At 36.9% G+C, this 17980-nt stretch overlaps 1 protein-coding gene across 2 annotated transcripts in view; it reads right to left on the bottom strand.

Moving 5' to 3' along the window:
* The window catches only part of sm (heterogeneous nuclear ribonucleoprotein L), a 173938-nt gene that overhangs the window by 92525 nt on the left and 63433 nt on the right, over positions 1 to 17980 (bottom strand). For both annotated transcript variants that reach the window (XM_018540945.1, XM_018540946.1), the window contains exons 4-5: positions 8385 to 8470; positions 6019 to 6115 (exon numbers count right to left, since the gene is read on the bottom strand). In XM_018540945.1, the coding sequence (XP_018396447.1) occupies positions 6019 to 6115; positions 8385 to 8470 (183 nt within the window). The remainder of the gene's footprint in view (positions 1 to 6018; positions 6116 to 8384; positions 8471 to 17980) is intronic.

Here is a 17980-nt window from a genome sequence, read left to right as displayed (position 1 = left end):
GGTATTTTTTTTTTCTTTTTTTTTTTTCTACAAAACGCGATACGCCCTGTTATTTTCTTCATACGGAAAGAAGTGCCCGGACGCGAAGGTAATATCCCATGAGTAATTACGAAATTTGCATTCTTCCATTTGTGCGAGAGCGCGGGAATCCGCATCGTCATGCAAAGCGAATAAGTGAAAAATAGAATTCGTGTGATGTAATCAAGGGGGGGGGGGGAGGACATTATTCTCTCTCGCGTTTAGCACTAACGATATGCGTATGGAAAATACACTTTGAAATTAAAATATCCTTCTTAAACTTTCAAGCGTGTTTTCATTTTTAGCAAAGAACGAAAGTTTCAAAAAAAATGTATAGTTAAATTTTAAACATTTGTGGATAGTCAATGTCGAAAAAAAAAAAAATAATAAAAGCATTTTGGCATTTTGGCAAATTATCGTTAATGCAAAGCTGACTTCGGCTCGATTAAGAAATCTTGAATTAAAGGGCTGGCAGTCGTCCCGAGACACATCCTGTACAATATGAGCTTGGCACTTCTCGTTGCTTTTTTGCGCTTGTCGCCTCTTTTACTTTTACTTTTTTTTTTTTGAAGAATTTTAGAGAGCCTCGTAAAACACTACACCGCACCGCAGAGTCGTTAATGTCGCTCCAACGACGAGTAAATACTTCCAATTCCTGGCGATACTTTCCATCCGATAAATTCGCGCGCTTTCGAGGTAAACACATAGAGCTATACTTTGCCAATCTGTCGACCTTTATGATATTCGCGGCGATTTCGCCGGGCACGTCGCGCGTCCGTCTTATCGTCCCTCGAAAATTTATGATACGGCGACGAAGGGGAATTAATTTGGTCTCAAGTTCCGGAAGTGAAGCCAACGTAGAGGACCTCGCGATAACGCAATATACTATGACATTTGAATTAATTTTACTTCACGTTCCGACTAAAAACGGCAGTTGAACCGGTACGGTTACGTCGCACCTGACTTCTACCGTTTAAATAATGAATGACTTTATCGACTTTTTCAACTTCAACAAACAATCTCGTTTCTTCGCCGATCCGGTAGCCAACGAAAGTTTAATAATGAAACTTTGAATATTGCACTCTCAAGAAATGAAGATAAACGTAGGCATTACTGAGTAAAGCCGTAATCACACTACAGATTCCCGATTCTGACTCCCGACTCCCGACTCACGAGTCGATCGGATAGAGCGATTTCTATTCTCGAATCGGCAGTCAGAGTCGGCTGCTGCCTTGCTGTGATTGGTTGAATTATAGTCGGGAGTCCGAGTCAATAGTCAAGTCAGAGTTAGAAGAGCCTGTAGTGTGATTACGGCTTAAAGGGAAGCACGTTTTACACATCGCACAAGCTGCAGCGCTAGCAATACCGAATTCCAGAAGAAATTTCAGGAAGAAGAGAGAAAGGAATAGGAACAATGGAACAATGAATGTAGAAGTGCCAATTCCGCGAATGTTACGGGATCATTAATAACGTCCTCGAGCGAGGGCAGCGAATTGCGAAAGAAAGAAAGAAAGAAAGAAAAATTAATAACAGCTCACACCGCGCGCATTTGAAAGAAATTTAAAAAGTGCACGGTACAAGTTGATACATAATGTTCCACTGTGATTACAAGAGTATAACAAAGTTGCGCTATCGAGTTATTAAAGGAATAAAAATTTGTGGAAGAGTACACAATGGAATGCCTCTCTCTACTCCTTTATGTGGTCTAAAAGCGAATGTTACTCGCAGAAAAGAGAGGAAACATGTTACAAACATGTTAGAAACAAGAAAGGTCTCAGTACACACAAGTCCGTTTCTGCGCCAAGCAATCTCTGCGAGAGACCGTGTCGTAATCGATACCGACATCGTCATTCCGCTCACGTTTGTTCTTACGAAAAAAAGAAGAACTTGCAATGGAGAAACGCGAGCGCATCGAAAGGGATGACGCTCGGAAGAGGGACGGGTATATCCGAAGGGATTTGCAGGATGAGCTACAGAGACTTGTTCAAATATTCCTCCGATGTACCCAATACTGTCTGCGATACGCGCAAATACACGCGCGGTAATGCCCGTATCGCACTAGCGATTTGGAGATTGCGTCTGCGTTCGCGTTCGCGTCTTTCAACCAATCAGAAAGAAGCCGCCGGCCAGCAGGTCTCGTCCGATTGGTTGAAGGATGCAATCGCGAACGCAGAGGGCGATATCTAATCCGCTAGTGTGATTACGGCCATAAGATACAACGCATGATTCATACGGCTGATGCGTGGCGATACAATATATTACAGCCGACGCGCGCTTTCCAACAAGCACTATACCGCTATTTGGCAGGCCTTTCTATTGGCAATACGGAGATAAGGGGTGGGTAAACTCCCGTCACAGGCCCCGCCTCAAAATCCAATTTCGAGCGTTAGGTTCGACTGCCTTCCGACTCTATTTTCGCTCTAGCGCGCGCGCGCGCGCTCGCGCGACCACTTTTAGAGCTCTTCTCTAAGGTATGTGCACATTTCTACCCCAAATTTTTGCCGACATTTCTATACTCTTCAACTTTGTGTTATTCGGATTGTATACGAGCTACCGCTGATGACTTTGTCAAATGATGGATCTCTCTATTTTTTAATCAGAAGATTTCAGTTCAATAATATATAATATATTATACAAATTTAATGTATGTATGTATAATTATATTTCGAAGTACATATAATAAAATGATAATAATAATAATTATTATTAGGGTAAACCCGGTATATACGCCGCGTCAGCAAATACGCCGCAGAAGTCAGAAAAAATAGAAGGAGTGGGGATAAGTTTCCGTCAATTACTTTGTTACATGCCTTTATGGTATATTAGTATTATGTTATGATTTCAGTTCTTTACTATTAATATTAATGAAATTATTGCGAGTTAAATCGATTTTTTACTGTAATAAGTAGTGCCATCATAATTTATAATCTACATAAAATGATTATTATAGAGCGTGTAAAAGACTTAGTGGTTATTTTGCAATACATATGTGTAGAGGAATAGTAAAGCATGTTGTATAGCAAAATACAAGTGCTTTGCTCCTGTATTGTTTGTTTAATTAGTTGTCATATATATCCCATCTATTTGGGATATACGGCATTTTTAGCGAGCGGGATGCTGTGCCGCAGCACAGACGCTCTATTTAAGAAGTTTTTGTTAATTCTAACAATTATACATTGCATTAATGCATAAATGTTGATAAATCTTAAACGTTTAAAGATTATTTTCAAAGATTTGAAGCTATTTTAAAAAATTGTGTTAAGTCCTATTTGTATTCCATTTTTCATTCTGAACAATAAAAATTGTCATATATTAATAAACAATGCAAGTTACGTCGTCATTTTACATCTTATTTATAGATTATTTGTGATTTTCTTATGAATTATATATGAGTGGCCATATTATCCCCCCCCTATGGGATAAATGGCAAAAATGCAGGGGTTTGAAAAAGTTACTTTTTAATATGGAAAATAAATTATTTTAGATTTCTAATATTTTTTTTATAGTAGTAGATGATACAAAGATTCTATTTATATAATTAATTTACTTTAAACATAGTAAATAATAATTGATAAATTAAGTTTTCGATAGGTGCGGCGTATATACCGGGTTTACCCTAATTATTAATGCTATTTCAATCATAACGTCTCTTGATATATTTATCATGACTCCCTTTTCAGTAAAAAGAGCTTTATATCTAAATCTAATTACAGTTATTGTATTAAGTTTTCATACTGTATATTAAAAGTGATTACTTTTAACATTTCCACAAAAATAAATAAAGATTCGTTACAAATCAAAAGAACAGTCAATTAAGTTGTATTGTATTTCACGATTTCAAGTATGTACTCGGTTGCAGAAGAAGCAGCTGTGCGCGATATTCGAACGAAAAATACAGTTGACTTGGCCAATAAATATCTAACATTTTCCAATACGACCCGCACGGTCGGTAGCAAGAAAGCGATCGGAAAGGATAATAACAAGTCGAAGTAATTTCGAGTTACCTGTTCGAGCGAGGAAATAATGTTATCGTCGACCATTGTCGTTATCATTATTTTCGATATTCTATGATTGGATTTCGTTATGCAAGAAAAACCTAGACCGATATTCTAAAGAGAGTTAGCAATAAAGATGCCGCGAAGTTGAATATAAAAAGGTGGTGAAGAAAGTGCGGCACGGAGGTACATTTAAGCAAAAAGATGAGCTCTGTACTGATCGAATTTCAAGACTCTTCTTGCCAGCAAACGATGTACAATATTTTTATGCAAATACTTTTATGCACTTTTCTAACAAATTCTTTTCTTTCCGCCAAAGTAAATATTTTACCAGCACAGTCTATATAAATCTCAATAATCGACATAATTATGTCTCTTATTAATAAATAATCACGTCTTCGTTAATAAATAATTTATCCGATTCATTAATATTCGGCTGCACATTTCTCGCACGTTTTACCGAGGTACAATGATGCGTGCTCTCGTCAAAGAGACATATCCTTTTGTGCAGCACGAGACATTTTTTTCCCTCCTACAATCATCGGCTTAATGCGCCGGATATTCCTTTCAACGTCTCCATCGCGAGCTGACAACGCGATCATAAAAGCGAAAACAAATTATGACTTTTTGGGGTTAACACCACAATATTTCTGACGACGGCAACAAAATAAAATGGGATCTGTTTTAAGCAGCACGCGTTCTTCTCGTGCAAAAAGTTCGATTACGAATTGAAAACACGACGATATAATTTTTTATATATATATAATACACCTTTTAAAAAATTACTCGAGACAGTTCACTCTTTGCGGTACTTTAGTAACAAACGTTTGTTTCCTCGATAGCAGTATTGTGTATGAACGAAGCTTAATTCTTCCCGCGTGAAAGTCGCGACAGAGGCGTGAAAGAGTGCAGTTGTTTGCCGTGTCACGCTAATGCGCGCGCGGTAGGTGGGTAGAATCAGATAAAAACCGGTTAATCCATCTTGTGTCGCGCGCTTATTCGTTACAAGCGTTAAATTACCAGATTTACGGCAGTCGCGGGGTGCATTGGTTACGATAAGTTATTTAAATCGACGATCCAAGTTTTTGCCGACTCAAATTCAATCAGGACAGAAGCCGGGTAATTATAGAAACAGGTCGTCTCCTATTATGTCAGCATTATATCGTGCACAAAAGATATACGCTTTGCTTGTCACTTAAAAGATTTCGCTTGGTTATGGATGTGATATCGTGGGTAAATTTTGTAGAATTTCTTTCCTTGAAATGGATTTTTGCACAAAGTAATCAATATTTCCTTCTGTTAATATCCCCCCTTGACAAACTCAAAATTATTATTATTAATCGGAAATTCGATGGAAAGCCATTAACAAGAACAGCTCTTTAATATTTAATGAAATATCGGAACATCTTAATAATTAACTTTCAAACTGAATCTTTTTGGGTCACGTCCTATATAATTTTAGCAATTCTACATAATCAGATTTTATTTTTAATTTATTATAGAAGGAAAAGGTTTAGATTTTTATTTTCGTCACATAATTTATAGTTGGAAAAAATAAAAAGCTCTAAAAAAAAAATTTGTATAATTTAATATAATTTATATCTCTAACAATTCTATAAAATTCTTCGTTATGTATGCAATTAAATCGACTCTATCAATGTAACGATGTACTTATATTAAGCATCGCTAATAAATTGCAAGTATTATATATATAAAAATTTTTTATATTACAAGCAACAGCACTCATGGTGTTGCTAATCAGAATTGATAACGAGTCACGTAAAATGGATGATGCATATAGATTTTCCGAACTTTCACGTTAGCACGAGTAGCATTATGTAAACTGCTCTGAAGAATTTTTAAAACAGTCCTTTTTCCATCGCTTTTTTTAAGATTGGCCAATGCGATTCGCCTTCCCGTTGAGTAACATTTGCATATCTAAATTCGCATGAATTTTCTTCCAAAAGAAGAAGACAATTACGGAGGATAATGCTGATGTACTCACTTTTGCGAAGTCGATTTTTAATGTGCAGCAGCCAGAGTATATATCTGCTCCATGTAGTGTTTCCTTCGCCCTGGTTGCCGACTCCACCGAGTCAAACGTAATGATCGAAACAATCAGTTAAGGATATATAATAATTAGTACACAAAAATATATGTATGTAGAAATTTCAACATTAATTAGTGTACAATATTATTTATAATAGTATTTATGAAAATCTGGCAATAATACGTGAAATTTGGTATTATCTAAATCTACTAGTGGATAATCAGTGAAATTCAACTGGAGAAGAAAGGAAGTTTGAATATTATATAATTAAAATACCGATACGTCAATTCCAATATACCATACATTGAATTTATACACTAAAACAAGATTAGCTAGGAATTCCACGTTTCAGTGATCTTTCTAATTGAATTTCATTATGAATTTACTGATTACTCAGTGGCATACTTGAAATTGGTATCCATTGATTCAAATTTAGAGACTATATATTATGATTGCCATGTTTTTATTTGTACGATAATCAACATGAAAAAAAATGATTTTGCTGAAATATCAAAAAATTTAGCTAGATATTAGAGAGTTGCATTAAAAGCCACTGTTTTTTTTTTTTTTTTTGCATTTGAGCATTAATTTCAATAACAAAATATATGAGTATCTCAATCATATTTTCCCTCGAAAGCTTTTTGCAACCTTTCTGGCAGAAGTTGAATTCCGCAACGAAAGAATTTTAATAAAATTATTAACAAACGTTTAAATAAAGGTAATGAACACTTTCAATTAAAATTATTAATTTATGAAAAGAGAGAACGGTATTGCTGAAGTATTAAAAAATTTAGATAAATATGATTATGAAAATAATTTTGTCAGACTATCAAAATAATTAAGTAGATTATTCAAGCTCGTTGCTAAAATGTCAAGAAAACTTCTTGTAAGAAGTGTTACTCTTGAATTTTTTATTCTCCAATTATGGTTCAACAAAATTATTTTCAGATCTACAACTACCTAAATTTTTTAATACGTCAGCAAAATAGTTCTTTCCATAAAATAACAATTAAATTAAAAATTATCTTGCCGTATTTAAATCGTTCGTATCTCTTTAATACTATTATAAATGAAAAAGATCGTAAAGATGCAACGTAAAATTACTATACGCAAACAAAATTACATAAATTATAACGTTCACCAAGTTTTACGACAGATGCGATAAAATGTAGTGTCCCGCGATCTCACGGAATTCACTGCGACATTACAATGTTGTTTTCCCACAAAGTGGCCGTCGTGCAGTATACATTCAACATGACGTAAGTTCTAACGAATTTATAGTCACGCGGGACGCGGCTTGACTATTATTTGGATCGCGTAATAGTTCTGGAATATACTCCACTATGCGGAGATTTACCGAAAATACGGCACGTTACTCCCGAGATAAAGCCCGAAGCTTGTGGAACGTATTCGTATGCGGGAAAAAGAATCGAGCCTTTTCGTCAGTCCACATCCCAGGTATAAATCTTCATTATGATTTAACGGCAGCGTTCTTGACGAAGTTTACCCGGGCTTGAGAAAGTGTCAGATGGAGAGTTGATCCCGCGGGCTTCGAGTTCGCCAACGAAGGTGACCCTTGACTCGCGTGTTCAACGCGCGCTGTTGTTGCCCCCTGAAGTTTGCCATGTAAATCAAATTCGTGCGGAAACGCGACGGTTTATTTGTGTAAAATAAATCGTTTCCCGGTGGCGCGCGCATTGTTTGAACTCGGTTAAAACTGTATTTTGTATGCATTTTAAAACTATTTGTAACGTTTGCTCGTCAAAATTTCAGTGGCAAAAATTCTTCGATAAATTTATCAATTGTATTTTTAATGGAATTTCCAGTGAAACGTAAGACGACGGAGAAATGTTTAATCAATTTTGAAAATTAAAAATTTCCAGCGAGCTAAAACATCGGGGAGTAATAACGGCTCTCTTTGTGTGTGTTAATTCTTTCTATGCAACATGTAACATCTGTGGTCGTAAAATAGTATTATGCTTGGCAAACAGAACATTAGCGGTATACGCTCCTCGGTAATTTACCGCGCGAATACAGCTGAATTTAAAGTGTTAATTTACATAGTTGAGAGTCATACAGTGTCTTCTGAGAAATCGTTAAAGCAAATCAACGAAATTGCAAGCAAGCAATAGGTTATTTGTTCGCGTTGCTTGAAAAATTTACCAAAACTTATACCCTTAGAACGAGATAAATAGGTATGTACATCGAGCGTGAAAGAGAAAAAAAAAAAGAAACGATGATATTAAGTGCAAGAAATACAAGCAACGCGAACAGACTTAATAAAAGCACTACTACAGTAAAATATGTATTGAAAAGGATATTCAACCATAGCCTGTACACCGTTTTTCTTAAAGATTACGATGCGCTGAACCTGCCCGCTGGGCGCACTGATCGTGTGCAACACTTCCTGCAACAGAAAAGAGCAATGCACTTTAACAGATGTGTGGGAGGAGGATATTTTAGGAGAACATTTTCACACTATGTTGATTTAGGTTATGGTGTGCATCGTCCCTCGACTTCCCCGAAGGGAGTTCGAAAGGCGAGAAATAAGAATGTTGATCTTCAATTAAACGCATCTCGAGTTCCAGATTAAGCAATTAAGACCAAAAATTACAGGCAACGCACTATCGAGATCTTTGAAGAAAATCATATAAAGAAAATATTTCGGTAATGTATGTATTTTTTTTATATAAGACTTTCTACTGTTACGTAAAATAAAGAAAAATCGATATTAGATGCGGAAACATTTTTCAATCACGGAAAAAATTGAAACGGTTGTCACTATAATAATCTCTATGTTGGAAAAGGAATTTATGTGAATTCAAATTATTTGATCGTGGTAACCGTAACTTTTTTCCGTGATGTAATTATATTGAATTACGGTTAATTAATTAACGATAGACTTCATTCGTTTTGCAGGCGTTTCCTTTTTATGCAACCTCGGCATTTCAAAATAATTCTTTAGGTAAAACTTATTTCATGTTTTCTCGGGTTATACCAAAACGCTTCAATTGGTCGCTTCGAAAACTCTCAATAATAACTCAACATTAAAGCAATCGCCATTCTTTCCAGTTCATTCCTGAAACCTGCCGTTAAGGGGAAGCGGCGATAGTTCTGAAGCACCTCCGTATTTCCGTTAACCTATTTCGAGCACATGATCGATGCGCGTCATGTATCATGCGCAGCAAATCGAACGAAGTTTACTTGGTGCGTTCTCCAGGGCATCTCCATCGGTGCAACAACGTGTGCGAGGCATTCGGTACAAGTTCAACCGTTTTCCACGCTACACTCGCAACGAATCCAGGCAGAAAGTTTGCATGGCGTAGACAGGTTGAACCAAGAGATCAAGGAACAACACGAGACAAATGATAAAACTGCATTTTCTGTCCATTCACAAATTATTACATCCTAACAGACGCATCGACAACACCGAATTTTCTCGGTAAAAAAAGTCAATCTTCTACCAAAACTTCTCATTCGGAGCATTGTACCGGAATTTAAAACTTAGAATACTTAGCAATACTTCTGTAACTTTAATTATTATTATAATTTTTTAATTGTGAAATCGCGATTAGATTAATTAATTTGATGAAATATTAAAAATCGAATTACCTATTGAAAATTCATAGATTTAAAATTCAAACAGATTGGATTTTGTAAAATCTGTTACAGAACGACATTATGCATATTATCGTTCGTTATCAAGTAACAATTTAATTTGATAGATTTTCAACATAAAATTAATAAGATTATACAACGATTTACGAATTTGTCAAACACGAGAAACGAATCACTTCGGAATTAGGCTAACTAGACGTTGTAACACGAAGCAGATAATCTGTAGGACGGATTAGAGAGAAAACAGAGTCGCAACATGTTCGGCTGGCACTGATTTACAATGCAATTAGCACTCTCTAATTTAATCCTTAATCCTTAATCGTGAGAATAACATAAATAACAAGAACGTATTTAAAAATTAGCACTTTGTGTGATTTACGTTAATAAAACATAAGCCTCTTGAAACAGTGATTTATAAACAAGTCGTTATACAATACTTAAACTTCTTATGATTAAGTGAATTAAATAAGATGAAAGTATTCAAGGACTCTTAACATAACAATAATTAATACAAGTCAGAAAGGGCGATGTAAGAGTCAAACGATAAAATTTCATGCTGTGACATTTAATTCTAAATTTAACACGTAATAAAATATAAATAAATATAAAACTATCAGTGTAAAAAAAAGTGAATTAATTATTCTTTGACGATTTTCGATTGTACTGCGAAACAAATGACTATAACTTTTACAAAGAGAAATGTGAATGGAACACGTATATCGTGCCGGTTGCGACGAAGCTGCGCGTCCTCTAGGAATGAGCTATAATCGTCAAGCCGTAATCACCGTAGCGATCGTGCGATTGTGATTGACGACTGAGGATTACTTTTCAACCAATCAGAGCAAAGCAGTCACCGATTGCTTTGTTCCGATCGGTGGAGAATTAATCCTCAATCACAAATCGCGCGATCGCTAGGGTGATTACGGCTTTAGAGTGCCCGCCGCGGGTTGGTGCAATCAAAGAAGGTGTTAAAGTAATCGCGCCGGGGGTGCGGACGGGTCGCGACACATTTTATTCCAAGATGGTCGATAATTGAGAGCATTTAGCAGCGGGCGCGTGTTTACCTGCCAGCTGAGGAAATCTCGAATTTGCGTTGCACGAGTGATGACACGACACGTGGCACGCTGCCAATGTAACTTCCCCCTCCCCCCCCGCGAGAAACTTCTCTCTGCTGCGCAGCACACATCTCTCGTGCGCGACTAGACGAAAACGCGCAACTAGTGGAATCGCATTTAGTGACTCACTGCCGTTTTATTCGAGAAAAATGCGGTTCGTCGCGCCGCTTAAAATGCAGTCTGAAATACGCGAGACGCGGCCGACGTATTATTCCGTGTGTTCGCGATTAGTCATAATACCGTCGCAGAGAATCGAGCTTGGGGACGTCTGAAACGTCTGAATAAGGTTCGAATGAGATTGTCGGTCTCCCGTCGAGCGGGTGCAATCTCCGGTTAGGCGCGCGATCACGTCACAGCCAATTGCATGTGGAATATTTTATGATATACTTAAATCAATAATATGATAATGAGAGCGTAACAGTCCATTCTTTCAATGTGTTCGAATCGTTATTTTATCATGAATTCGATTTGATGCACATTAAAGCTGTCATAAAAATAACGTACAAATAGACGTGAAAAAAATGTTTAATATAAATGCAAAAACGGATTAAACGACGAAATCCTCAATATATACATTTTACTGCCATTAAGTAAAATTGATATTTCATAATTTGAAATATCTACATTTTTTTTTTGTACTTTTAAACAATAAATCCGTGTGTAACGGTTTTGATGCGCACTAGTGCGTCCAATCAAATTCGTTATTACTCAATTATAATTTGAACTTAATTATTCGAGCGTTCGATTATCATTAAATTATTTATTTACATAAAATTCAAGTATCCAATTTTGTGAAATTCCGTCTCAATTATTCGTAAAGAGACAAACAGTTCGATTCTTTTAACTTTTTCTATTTGTCACGGTTATAAAAGTCAAGCCCATTCTTTGTATGAACATGAATTTTCTATACAGGGTGAGGCATTTTAAAAAAGGTCACCCGAATAACCCGTTTGTTTTTAACAATCGAAGGAAAAGTGTCAAACAAAAAGTTGCTTGGTTTCGAGAGGCACATAATGTGATGTCAATAATTATTTTCTAGGTGGAGGCATAAAGAATAGTCAAATCTGTTTTAAATGTCTCACCCTGTATTCTTTTAACCAGATGAAACGTATTACCATGCATGCATTCTGCATGTGATACAATTCCAAAAAGGACAGCTTGACACTTGGCGTGCGCACGAATATCGTGCGACGATCATTAAATAGAAACGGAAATTCGATTTCCGCCGGCTCGGATCCTCGCGACGCCCGTCGGGTTGGGAAAAAAAAAAACCGGTAGAAACGATCGATAATTAAATTGTTTCGCAGCTTGATGGAAAAAAAAAAAAAAAAAAAAAACCGGGAGATACACACTGGATTATGTAAAACAGACGTCGCACGGCCAGTAAATTTTTATACGCTGGTCGCCGATGCATCTAGCGTGCACCACCATGTAATATGTATGATCCGTTGCATTTCAGATTGGCTTATGAATAGAAGCGGGAATTCGCGCGCGCAAATCGTCGCCGCCGCGATCGTTCGACCTACGTTTTTCGAGAAGCACGCGTCCGAATACATACTCGAACCTAAGATCTGTTTTCTAAGCTAAACTGAATTATCTCTTTAGAACCCAAAACCGAAGTAGATGTCCGCTTGATATTTGTTAAAAAGCGAAAAAGAAAATTCTAGTGCAGTCTAGTGCATCAAAAATAAATTTTAATAAATATATATTTGTTTGAATAATTCTACAAGTAGTAAATAAATGTATTTACTAAATATATCTAAACCTACATTTATTTAATACAACAATCATTAACTTAATTCAACTATCACTTTTTTTAATGAGTAAATATTTGTCTACTGCAAGTAAATAACATTTAATTGCAATTAGCACTATTCACAGAAATATTATTAACGTTCAGTAAATTTCTTTTTAAATGTGCAGGAATAAAAAATAGACCTAATTGTCCGGGGGATACCTCGTGAGGGTCGACGACCCCCTTTTGTGTTCGTGAGAGATACCGGTACCCGCGTGGTAGGAGAAATTCTTCGGGGGGTCGGCCGCGATATAAATTCAGGAACGGATGCATTCGCGGACGCGCGACGCACAAAGCAGAGAACCTCGTGTGCAAGAGAGAGAGTGCATGTGTGTGATGGAACGTGCCCGCTCGAGATCGCGATAAGGAAAGCACGTAATCCCTTTGTCCTGTGAAGATGCATTCGCCCGGACGGGGCGCATTGAGCCCCCGCGTTACCGGTGCAAACGTGATTTACCCGAAGCTTATCTGCCGCGACGCGGAAAAACGTCAGGCGTGAAGGAGGACCATTCTAGCCCTTACCGTCGGAATTAGATATCCCGAATGTTAGATACGAACGAAAGCATCGTGTGTATTACGAAATAAAAAGATCTTGTAAAAATCCTGACGGAGAAATATTGTAATAAACTTTCGCAAACTAGTTTTCGTTGATGAATTATGAGATAGCATATAGAGATAACTGATTGCAGATAACAGAATCAAAACGACTCGTGTTCACGTTGCTCGTGTTGACGGTAGTGGAACATTGACGATATGATAAAAATAATTTAAAAAAAACGTTTTTCATATTTTTACATTTTAATACTTATTTTTATTTTAATATTATCATAGTTAATTGTTTGTAGGCGATTTAGTGGTAATTTTATTGAAAGAAAATATTGACTGATTGTGTTTTATTGTTGAACGAAAATTCTCTTTGACTCTTATATCGCCGTTGACATCATTTTGTTTATTTTTATATAACGAGTCCTTATTACTTTTTTATTATTTAATTTGTAATAAAAACAAACAGACGTTAGACTACTTTACAAGAACTTTCCCTAGATTAGCCAACAAATGATAAGAATCAATTGCGAAAGGGGATAACGTAAGTAACTTACATTTACAAGACAACTAATTGTAAGTGCAGGCAAGAATTACTCGCCTGGGGGGTCTACAGACTAGTCCCGCGTTCCCATTCCCGATTGGATGACAGTGCAGTTTGCCGGTAAGAGAAGCTGAGGGGGTTTAATCCTCGTTCTTGGAGCAGGTCAGGCAGTAATAATAGATCTGCTTTGTGGGGGGGGCATCAATCAGGGCGTCGCGCGCGAACGGGGGTGGAGAAAACAGGCCGTATCATCTTATTTAATTCCTCGGCATTCCCGCCGCGTATCTCCGCGACGCGTTAAATACGACTAATCCGCCTTCGTTTATAAAACACGAGATCGGCTCTGAAAAGCGAGCCGGTGATTTATAGCGGCATTTCTCCGGCGAGGAGATACCTCCCCGTGAACTGCTCTTTCCGGGTTGTTGATAAATATTCCACGCCGTCTCTCTCTCTCTCTCTGTCTCTCGCCGTCTCCATCGCCTCCTCGATGCCAGATGGTTTCGGGCATATAATGCTCGCTTTGTACCGACAACGAAAGCCACCTCAAAGCCCGATCCCCACCGACCGCGAAAGACAGAAACGCCGCAGCAATGTCGCGTATTAATTAGACGGGACGTGAAACAAATGTGCACGACGGAACGGAGAATTTATTAATGTATCATAAATGTCGTTGAGATGACGAAGTATAAAGCGCGAGATTGGAAGTAGCCGTAAATTTCGGAGATCGTGAGTTTCACGATGAAAAATGACAGGCGCGCGTATATACAAAAAATAAATAACGATATATTTATGAAAAGCTCGGCGGTAAATCAAAAGTAGTAGACGGGTCGCGGCGACGCATCATCCGTGTCTCTATAATGCAGAATATTTTTAAACGTTGAGCCGCGCAAGATTATAATTGCACAATAAGGCAGAAAAATTGTGCACGGGTAAATTTTCACGTGAGAAAAGCCGGATTTCTCGGGCCCGCATGCCAGTGACAAGTTTTTCCGTGAAAATTCTTCAGGGAATCGTAGGGAACGCAGTTCGAGGGATTTTCAATGTGAAAAACTCAAGGGGTCTTCTCCAGAGTCGACAAATTCGCCGCGCGCAGATCTCTCGGTGCCATTGGGAGATGAAGGGGGCCCGAATTTACGGGCGGCACCATTTTTCGCCTCCTAATCCCGCCGCAATCCCATTGCGAGATTAAAAGGGCGTGAAAAAGTCATAAAGTGCCCACAATTACGACATCAATTTGCTTGACAAGAGAGCATGAACGGATACAAAGACAACGCGCCAGGGATGCATCTGAAAACTGGGGTATTTCCCTCGGGTGCAATGCCGCCGTACCTCGTCGAGGTGCATTCGAGAGAGAGATATATATATATGTATACGCGTGTGAGTCTAATAAGCGTTGACACTTGCGCTATAAACACAACAGATGAATTAAAGGTCGACGAAAACACAATGAAAACAATTTACCAAGTCTTGATAGATATTTCTTTAAATACAATGAAAAAGTGCATGTAATTTTACATGGAAATTACATGTTTTTATGACCGGAAAATTAACTTAATATGCCTGGAAAAATTTTCTTTTCCAGATTTTTTAAAGTAAAGATACATATTAATGGTGAAATATATGTATGTGAATATACTTTTATGTAAAAATAACTTTAAATTTTTAATAATATATTATAAAGTCTTATTTTCTTTTTTCTCTGTTTTTTTTATTTTTATTATAGTTAGAAGATGCGAGAATTAGTCGGGATGCATTCACATTCTTTAAATAGCAACATAGAAATATAGCAATCAGATGCGGAAGTCAGTGGGCAAAATTAATAAATCAAATACAGCGGGTTTATGCCTTCGATGTCACACTACGAGAACGACACACTTGGGTATATGTAGTATATCTAATCCAATTCGATTGTTTATAACTTTCGAGGAAATAAACATACTATAAAGAATTTTATTTAATTAACATACTATAAAGAATTTTTTTTCAATCGAAACGCTAAATTATTAAGAAAGATAACGATACCAAGTAAATGTATGTAGTATTTCTATTAATAAAAAAGTTATAAACAATAGCAAAAATATTGGGAAAAAAGCCATATCCCAAAGTACGCTATAAGGATAATAAAAATAAAAAAATATTACGTTTCGATTCAATTTTGGGTCATCTTTAGTAGATACGTAGATAATAATAGATACAGACTGAAGAAAATTAAAAATAAAAGTAGTAGTTTGTAGACCGTAATGAATATATTCTTTAAGATACTTATAAAAATTTATCCCCCATATTACTGCAAAAGATTCAATTGTTGTAACGCTCTAATCTGGTCGCTGAAAGCTCTTGAATTATTGCGAATGTTATGTTCGAAAACTTCGATGTACATAGGTATGTATGTATATATATATATATATATATATATATATATAAATTTGACTCTCAACTCGCGATTTCAATCTTAACACACTCCGGTCTCTAATCTCTAAACTCCAAGTTCTCGTGAACTTTCATGTAGCAACCTAGATTTGAACTCAAAATTTGAACAGTGAATTCTAGTTATAATTTATATGATTACTCCTCTCGTGTATATTGACATTAAATAAACCCATCAGCTATTACGATGTGTAATGTTTAGAACTAAATATCGATAAAAACATGTCATAACGGTCAGCTGAATCTTGAATGTTTCTAATATATTATAATTTCGTGTAAATTTATATACTACGTACGTATGTAGATTCTTAAATGCGCGCCGGAATTTTTTTCAGACTTACAACACAAACTCTAATGAACTACCGCAGTAATATCACGAGTTAAATTGACGAACAATCTAACAATTATGATGCTCATAGCATCTTGGATCTTAATAATGTTGAATGACATTAAAATCTGTGAACGATGTATTAAAAATCTGGAAATAATTAATATATATTGCGAAAAATATTACCTCGGCTGAGAGTCGAACCCGGATTTCTGGAATTTCGTGCGAGCTTTAGACTGCCGAGGTCTTAATATTCTTCGCAATAATTATTGATAAGTAGGAACAACGTCTATTTTCAGGCGACGTAAACAAACAAAATCTTATTGGACCGTGAGAGTTTAAAATTAAATATCGATGAAAACATGCCGTAATGATCAAGTTGGATCTTGGATGATAACGTATAATTTCGTGATGGCAAATTTCGCCTATTTTTTGGACCTCGAAATTCAAACTGTTTTTATGGCAAGTAGTTACTATTAGATGAAACATTAATCCCAAATTTCAAGATGAGGCAAATTATTTTTATCAGCAAATTCTTCATTTTCGCCGAAAACAATAAGATTCCAAATAACATTTTGTTTCAACTATCGATTTTATCGTGCGTTTACATTGCGTTAACGTTTCATTAAGAAACAATAAATAGCTCTTCATTTTACGTCAAAAAATATATACTGAAAGGTCAAAGTTTCCACGTAAGTAATTGAACATTTATCATTTAATCAAAGACGAAAAATGTAAAGTATATCTAAATAACGTTACTTTATTAAAATAGGTATCTTAATGCTTATATCGATATATAATTAAATTTTAATGCGCAGTGCTTATCGGCAATTGGTAAAAAGTTAATGGAGCATCCATAAGCTCGTATCGATTTTCCGATCACGTTATCAATCATGACTCACGTACATCAAAATGCAATTATTTCTCGGTGCAATATAGTGCGGCTCCAGAACAAGAATGTTTATCCATTTCTACCTGAAATGCCGAAATTAAATTTTCTTCTACTCGAGACAATCTTATTTTTCGGGCAGTTGGAAGTTGTCGAAAATCTAATTCCCCGGGGGATCTTCTCGGGGAATCTAGCGAGATCGGGACTGCAGGGAAACTCTCGGTGCAGCTCGACAGCGCAGTCAGACGCTAATTGAACAACACCGATGTAAGCCGTAGGTATAGGAGCGCAGTGTATGAAACGCGAGAGTGCCAGAAAAACCCGGGCAAGCAATAGCCGACGAAAGAAGTCGCAATTTTGCCCGCCGATCTCTCGGGGGAAATTCCGTCGGGTCGAGTCCCGGACGATACGGACGTCGCCTCGTGAGAACGATCCTGCGGAAGCGGGTGGTACAATACGCAACCTCGCACGCATTATTTTCACGCACGTGGTTGTCGTAACGCGAGCCACACGGCGCGGAACGCATCTCCCACTGAAGAGAGAAGAGAGACTGGAGTGTGTCGGTTACGAGGGCAAGATAAATGGGTGCCGCATGAGAGACGCGGAGAGAAGTGGCGGAAAACCCGGGAGATGCCGGCTCATTTTTTTTCGGTCCTTA

The sequence above is a fragment of the Cyphomyrmex costatus genome, unplaced genomic scaffold, assembly GCF_001594065.2.
Source record: "Cyphomyrmex costatus isolate MS0001 unplaced genomic scaffold, Ccosl1.0 scaffold273, whole genome shotgun sequence".
NCBI lineage: Eukaryota > Metazoa > Arthropoda > Insecta > Hymenoptera > Formicidae > Cyphomyrmex > Cyphomyrmex costatus.
Note: the sequence above shows the minus strand (reverse complement) of the source record. Positions and strands in the feature narration are given on the sequence as shown.